Source organism: Tasmannia lanceolata, unplaced genomic scaffold (genome assembly GCF_043159265.1).
Source record: "Tasmannia lanceolata isolate RefF3 unplaced genomic scaffold, GAP_Taslan_0.1 ptg000015l, whole genome shotgun sequence".
Lineage (NCBI taxonomy): Eukaryota > Viridiplantae > Streptophyta > Magnoliopsida > Canellales > Winteraceae > Tasmannia > Tasmannia lanceolata.
This window is the reverse complement of record NW_027518692.1, coordinates 64,260,102-64,267,843: the sequence shown is the minus strand read 5'-3', so window position 1 is coordinate 64,267,843 and position 7,742 is coordinate 64,260,102. Positions and strand designations below refer to the sequence as shown.

Below are 7,742 nucleotides of genomic sequence, written 5' to 3'. Positions count from 1 at the left end.
TGTCTCAGCCTCCTCCTTTCTCCTCTCTCTTGTTTCTCTTTGCAAACCTTAGAAGTTTCCTCTTTTAATTGCATTTTGGGTTTTTATATAACCCTAAGTTGAAAATTTGATATGAGCCGCCCATTTACCATCAATGAATATGGCCTTTTTGCTCTAGAATTCTCTAGAAACTATGACATCTTCTTTCAATCACCATCATCCATTTGTCTCTTTCATCCTACAGCTCACATTTGTTGCTTCATACAGAAGCCATGTCAAACTCCAAGAATGCCCTTAAAATGAAAGATTACTTCATTTCCTATTCAAAACACTTTTTTTTGTTGTTTTTTTCTAAGAAGAAAATTCACTTTTCTTTTAGAAACAATAGATAGTGTGTTATTATTAAAAATAAATATTAATGATATTATTAATAATAAATAAAAATGATTTACTTCTCGGATTCGGATGTTAAACGGATCGGATATACCATTTACCAGATTCGCCTCCGCTAAGAGCCGAATATCTCATAAATGGATTCGGAACGGCTGTTGCGTGAGAGTGCAGGCGTGTAGCTACCTAGGCTACCATTGTAGAAGGCATTTCGCAGAACGGCTGCTGCATGAGAGCGCAGCCACCTAGGCTTAGATGATTTAAATGAAATAAAGAGCCTAGATTTTGTCTCATTCATTTAATTCATGCGATCCTAGGTGGCTGTGCTCTCATGCAGCAGCAGTTCTGCGATGGTCCCTGGTGCCTTGCAAATCCCTTCGTATGAAGCAGTTGTCATGAGTTACAATTTCTGTGTGCCTCCTTAACATTTCATTCCAGGTGAGTTGATGACGAGTCAACTTGTGTTTAGTGGCCAGCTGATTTGACATTGTTTATCACTTCGTTTGTAAATGACGAAAAGGAACATCATTGCTTCTCACTCTAAACAAGAACGGTTGCACAATACTCACTCCCCCGGGACAAGGACACCCAAAGCTCCAAAAACCCTCACAAAATTCCAAGTAGAAAACCTAGAATTCCTCTCCCAAAAACAACGACCCTACATTCTCCATATCCAATTCCTAGTCGATGCTCACAAGCCAATCTAATATTGTGTTCTCCGCCAACCCCATCTATATCATCCATTCCTTTCTCCGCCTTCCATTCCGCTTGACTCCCCATAACTATTACTGACTCAACCATGGGTTCATTGTCCTCACCACCTCGGCCTTTGCCACCATCGCCTGAAAACTCAATTTCTGATCATCGAGTATATGCTTCCTTTTGTCCTAGAGCACCATCATCGGGCACAAACATGTCTAATTGGATTGAGTGTTACAACCCATCGGACAATACTTGGCATCGAGTAGGAACCATCCCAGGACTTGCGGAGAACCATGTCCTCAAGGACTTCGCCATGGTCACTGTTCGTGACTGCATCTACATTATTGGTGGCCGTCTATGCCAAAAGGAGTTTGGTGATGGTGATGGTGCACTTGAGGTGGATCTCGCTGTTCGTCGATCAGTATTGCGACATTGTGTCACTACCAGCGAGTGGTCACAATGTGCTCCTCTTGGCACACCTCGATTCGACTTTGCTTGTACAGTATGTGACAATAAGATATACGTGGCAGGTGGACAATGCACATTGGCTAGTGCAAGGGGAGTGTCTTCCGCCGAGGTGTACGATCCGGTGCTCGACGAGTGGGCCCAATTGCCTAAAATGTGCACTTTGAGGTACAAGTGTGTGGGTGTGACATGGCAAGGAAAGATCTATGTCGTAGGAGGGTTCGCTGAGAGGGGGGATTCCGATAGAACGGTGCCATTTGCGATGGAGCGAAGCTCGGCTGAGGTGTTTGACACATGGCGTGGCGAGTGGAACTTGATGCTAGGGATGTGGCAATTAGATGTGCCACCCAATCAAATTGTAGCCATCCATAACAAACTATACAGTTCAGGGGACTGCCTGAATACGTGGAAGGGACACATCGAGGCCTACAATGGTAAGCTCAACATATGGAATATCGTGGATGGGTCCCACCTACAGAGCCTCTCGGGCCCAATTTCCAGGTCAGATGCCAATGAGGCAAATGGGTCCCAGATGCAGATGATCTACCTCACCATGGCCCCTATTGGGGCCCACTTATACTTCTTGGCTGGCTTTCGCTTACGTGGGGAGCTCTTCACATGCATGTCAGTGGTCCACGCATTCAGCACGTCAGCAACGAGTGACGCGTGGAGGAATTTCGAGCCCATGGAAGAGGAGGGGGACAAAGAACTGTGTACCCATTGTTGTGTGGTTCGAATCTCTTAGCCAAAGAGGCCCACTTGCGAGTGGTAGGAAACATTATGGGTGTGATGGTTATTATCATCAGGGTTAGAGGTTCTGTGGGAATTTTACACTGAAGCGACGAAACTGGAAGATAAAAAAAGCCTGAAGTATCGTGACATCAACACCGCAAAAATGGCTTTCAAGGAGGGCATTCTCGGTAATAATGGTAGAAGCATAGTAGCCATGTGTGCTACATGTACCACACTAGATGTATAACATTTCTTAGTACCAAAAAAAAAAATAGATGTTCAACTTTGATAATGACAAGGGGAAGGTATGAACAAAGCAAAAACAAAAATTCCAAAACCAAAATTTCGAAATTTCAGACAAAATGTAATGAAATCAAATCAAATAATATTTTAACTCGTACAGAATTTCGGCTGAAATTTCGTGAAAATATTAAATAAAGAATAAAATCTAGATTTTTGGGGATTTTCCTTAAATTTCAGACCGATATTCCAGGGAAAACGAATTTAAAAAATCCACGATTTAAAACTTGGTTACAATCATGGGACAAGATGTCCCCAAGGATTTCAACATCCCGGCCCGCATGCTACATCAAAGCAAGCTTAGAGTACAATGGTAATGTGTTACGATCGTCTCCGATGTTCAATTGTTGGGCAAATTGTGTGAACTAAATCTTTATTTTCCACAGTATAGCTTCAAAGTCTCCACGGTCCTTTAGCTCGATTAGCTGCCCACACAACTGTATTGGAAGAGTCACCTTTAATGGTGAGAGGTTCATGAAATTTTGTAGCATTCTATTTAAGGCCGTAGAGTAATGCTCTTACTTCAGCTTCATTTGCATCACAAATTCCAGCCTGTCCCGAGTAATGCATCAATATCTTCCCATTTGAGTCTCGAATGATACTTCCAATCCCAGCCTTCCTCGGGTTGCCAACCGAATTGCCATCAGAGTTCACCTTAAGCCAATCCCTTGGTGGAGCCTTCCATTTTGGGGTTATCTTTTCCACTATCTTCCTCTCTCAATTTCTAAGTATCTCGCTTATTCCATAATTGCTCCCACGCTTCTACTTACTCAATTTTGAAATTAGAGTGATCCGATCAAGCGCCTTTGCAATACCTTTAAATATGCGATCATTTCTTTCCTTCCAAATATTCCATATGATAGCATATGGGAGTTTCCACATCACCTGTCTTGTTCACCAAACATTCCACCCGTCCAGTGTAGGAGCATCTTAGTGATTCTTTAGGGAGCACCCACACCACTCCAAAAGATCTTAATGTGTTCGTCTAGAGATGATATGAGACAGGACAGTGTAGAAGAAGATGATCCAGCGATTCCTCCTCTTGATTGCACAAGACACACCAACTTGCCATTTGAATTTTCCTTTTCTTGAGGCGGTCACAGGTATTGATGCTTTTGTGTGCTACGGTCCATGCAAAAGCCACCACCCTTGGAGGGGTGATGCTCTTCCAAATTGGTGCACGGCGCGACGTTGTCCTGCTTCCATGGTTCAAATAGTAGAAGAAGGACTTAATGGAGAAATCTCCCTGTCTCTCTGTGTCCAAATTCTTTCATCCAATGGATAAGCGGAACAACAATATTGGGAATTTAGGAGACTGAGTAGTGACTCAAAGCATGTAATTTCCACGTCTTTGAGGTTCCTTCTAAGTCTTATCTACCAAAATCCACACCCATATTGATCCCCCCTAACCAAATAATCAGCAACCTTGGCTTCCACATTAGTCGCAAGTCTGAAGAGAGTCGGGAAAGTATATAGCAAAGAATCCCCAATCCACAGATTGCACCAAAAAGTGCACTTCATCCCTATACCAATTTTGAATATGACGAGAGGTTCCAATTGTTCTCGTGAGGAACAAATAGATTTCCATTCCATTCCCCCATTCTCTCCCATGTTTATCACCGATTACCCTATGCCAAAGAGATTCCTTCTCCGCCTCATAACGCCATAACCACTTCCATAAGAGTGCTTTATTATGCCGTTTTAGTTTTCCTATTCCCAATCCTCCATGTTTCTTTAGTTTCGACACTTTCTTCCACTTATCAGATGTTTGAATGTTTTTTTATTGAGTTGAGACCCAATCTCCCTTGTTTTGATATTGGCCCTTGATGGGGTCCGGACTCAGCACTGATGGAATCCGGACTCAGCACTGATGGGTCCGAACTCAGCATCCAATTGGCTGCTGGCACGTGGCCCTCACAAGGACCGTTGGAAGGCCAACACCTGTCCCTACTAGGTATGACACCTGGACCAATCAGGGACTTCCACCTGCCCTCCTTAGGTATGAGACCTGGTCCATACAGAGGCCACCACCTGTCTTGGACAGGTGGCTCAGAACTACCACCTGTCCTAGACAGGTGGCTCAGAATCACTATAAATAGCCTTCACTTGTACTAAGGTGAGGGTCCTGAAATCTGAGAATCAAAACTCTAAGCTTTTGCTCTGACATTGCTCTGCACTCCTGCTCATACTGACTTGAGTGTCGAAGTGCCCGTCCGGAGTACCACTCCGGGTTGGTCTTCTGACCCTTTTCTTTCTTGTCTGTACCCTTGTGCAGCGCAGGACTCAACCAGCCCTTCAGTCGTGACTTGTTAGCTCGGACCATCCAGCCCTACCATAAACTGTTACCAATTTTAGACCTAACAGATTTGGCGCCATCCGTGGGACGGCCGCAACAAAAAGCTGTTCGACATCTTATCTCAAGAAACAATGGTAGGACAGACCAGCAAGCGAGCACCTCCGACTTCTCGGGCTACCCGGGCTACGGCCCCCCCGCGAAGGACGAAGTGAGCGACTGGCCTCGCAGGTAGAGGTCGGGGCGGCCGTGGAGCGGACTTCGCCTCGCTCAGACCGCTCAGACCCTACTCCGACCCCAAGGGAGATGCGGGCCCTTTTTCAAGAAATGACTGCTGTAGTTGCGCAGTTCAGGAATGCGGCCCCCGCACTCCAGCAACACCCAGTCGAAGTTTCTCGACCCGTTCAGAGGGGAGAGAGCTCCCGCAGAGAACGCGCGTCTCCAGCCCGGGACCAGACTCGTCACTCCACAAGAAGAGACCATCGCTCGCGGGACAGGAACGTGCGCCCCGAGCCTCGTCAGCATCACCGGTCACGATCTCCCTCAGTGCAGAAGCGTGGCAGCAAGAGAGACCCCATGCACGGAGAGGGATCGCGGCACCGGCGAAGGAGTCCGCTCAGCCAGTCCGCTTATGCAATGAGCCCATCAGCCATTAGGAGCAGACCTGCCCGTCAGGCCGAACAGAGGGATGATCCAATGTTACTGAGGATCAAGAAGATTGACAATAGAATCGAAGAGCTGGCCAGAGATCATGGCCGCCCTGCTTCGAGGATCTTCAGTAGCAATCCTCATTTCACAGACAGAGTACTCGGTGCGGCAGTCCCCATGGGCTTCAAGATGCCGCAGATCCCGCAATACGATGGGACCACCGACCCCGTGGATCATCTGCAGACTTTCAGAACCACGATGCTTCTCCACGGGGCGTCGGACGGGTTCCTTTGCAGGGCACTCCCCACCACATTAACTGGAGCCGCGAGAGACTAGTACTCGCGGCTGAAGCCCAAGTCTGTGGACAATTTCGACGACTTCGGGGATGACCTGGCCCGACATTTCATGAGCAGCAGAAGACCTCGAAAGACAACAGCTTCACTGATGGCCCTGAGACAGGAAGACGGTGAGGCCTTGAAAGCGTTCGTTGGCCGGTTCAATAGGGAGGCCCTGCAGGTACCCAACCTGGATCCCTCCGCGGCAACGAATGCCCTTCTGGCCGGAGCCCGGTCAACTGACTTCAGACGTGCAGTTGCCCGGCGCAATCCGCAGTCCCTGGCAGATCTGATGACCGGGGCGGAAGAGTACATCTCCGTCGAGGAAACTCTCGCCGCCCTGGATTCCGTCAGCAAGAGAAGACCCGAGGAGAAGAACCCTGCCAAGCAACGTAGGGACGACAGACCTCAGAGGAAGGAGAGCAGCCCGCCCCGGAAGGAGAGGAGCTCCCCCCCGGCTCCGGAAGGAGAGGAGCCCCCCGCCGAGGGAGCGCTACACCCCGCTCACCGCATCCAGGGCCCAAATCTTGGCAGCCATTCGGAAGGAGGACTTTATCCGATGGCCGAAGAAGCAGACATCAGAGGCGGGCACGCAAGATATGTCCAGGTATTGCCGGTTCCATAAGAGTCACGGCCATGACACCAATGCATGTATTCATCTGAAGGAGGAGATCGAGCAGCTGATAAGCAGAGGGTACCTCGGAAGGTACTTAAAAAATAATGACAATAGAAGGGAGCGCCAGGACAACCCGAGGCCCAGAGATAGAAGCCCCCGAGACGCCCAACCTCTGGGCGACCGCATCCAAGCTCCTGCCCCGGCCATTCTCCCTCCTCAGGTACCTCAACCTCAACCTCAACCTCATGGTGTTATTGGTACCATTTCAGGAGGGCCGACCGCGGGAGGGACCTCTTCATCGGCCCGCAGGACTTATGCCCGGCAGGTCAACGCCGTCCATGCCTGCAGTAAGAAGGCCAAGCCGGAAAACGAGATATCCTTTTCAGAAGCAGATCTTGACGGTCTGATCCTCCCGCATGATGATGCCCTGGTCGTCACCATGCTAGTGGCGAACTGGGAAATGAAGAAGATCTTGGTCGACAACGGGAGCTCCGCAGACATCCTCTACTACCACGCCTTCGAGCAGATGCTGATCGGAACTGACCGTCTGAAGCCGGCCAACTCTGATCTGTTCGGGTTCTCAGGAGAAGTTGTCAAGGTTGAAGGGCAGATTGAGCTTCCAGTTCTTATCGGGGAGCCGCCCTGCCAGTCCTTCGCCATGGTGACCTTCCTGGTGGTGAAGGCCAAGTCGGCCTATAATGCCATTCTAGGACGCCCTGGCCAGAACCTCCTCCGAGCTATTCCCTCCGCTTATCATCAGAAGATGAAGTTCATTACGCCAGGAGGCGTAGGTGAAGTCAGAGGGGATCAGCCCCAATCAAGACGGTGCTATGCGGCGGCGCTGAGAGGGAAGAATGCGTCTGAGTCTTTGTCAATCGAGCTGTATGATCTGAGAGATGAAGCGCAGATCACAGTCAACGAGCCGGCCGAGGACCTCATTTCTATCCAATTGAACAACGATGACGAACAGAGGGTTGTCCAGATAGGCTCTGCCCTGCCAGAGGCCGCGCAGCAGGATCTCGCTCAGTTCCTCAGAGCCAATGCAGATGTCTTTGCCTGGACTCCTTCAGACATGCCCGGCATCGACCCGTCAATTAGCACCCATGAGCTCGGTGTCGATCAGACCTGCAAGCCCGTGAAGCAAAAGCGGAGGCATTTTGCACCAGAAAGGCGGAGAGCCATCTAACCGGTCGCGTGGGAGGACGCCCTTGTACATCAATTCCGTGGCCACCCGGGTATCCCCCAGACCGGTGTCCGTTTTCTGCACGGGCCAGTTCGGGCG

At 49.1% G+C, this 7,742-nt stretch overlaps 1 protein-coding gene across 1 annotated transcript; it reads left to right on the top strand.

Moving 5' to 3' along the window:
- Positions 1-968: 968 nt before the first annotated feature.
- Positions 969-2,517, top strand: LOC143847372 (uncharacterized). The gene has a single exon (XM_077356181.1). It carries the CDS (start codon positions 1,169-1,171, stop codon positions 2,279-2,281), a length of 1,113 nt encoding a protein of 370 aa, XP_077212296.1. The 5' UTR covers positions 969-1,168; the 3' UTR covers positions 2,282-2,517.
- The last annotated feature ends 5,225 nt before the right edge of the window (positions 2,518-7,742 follow it).

Excerpts from the sequence above, each read along its gene's own strand:
- LOC143847372 (XM_077356181.1), top strand. The coding sequence starts at position 1,169 with ATGGGTTCATTGTCCTCACCACCTCGGCCTTTGCCACCATCGCCTGAA.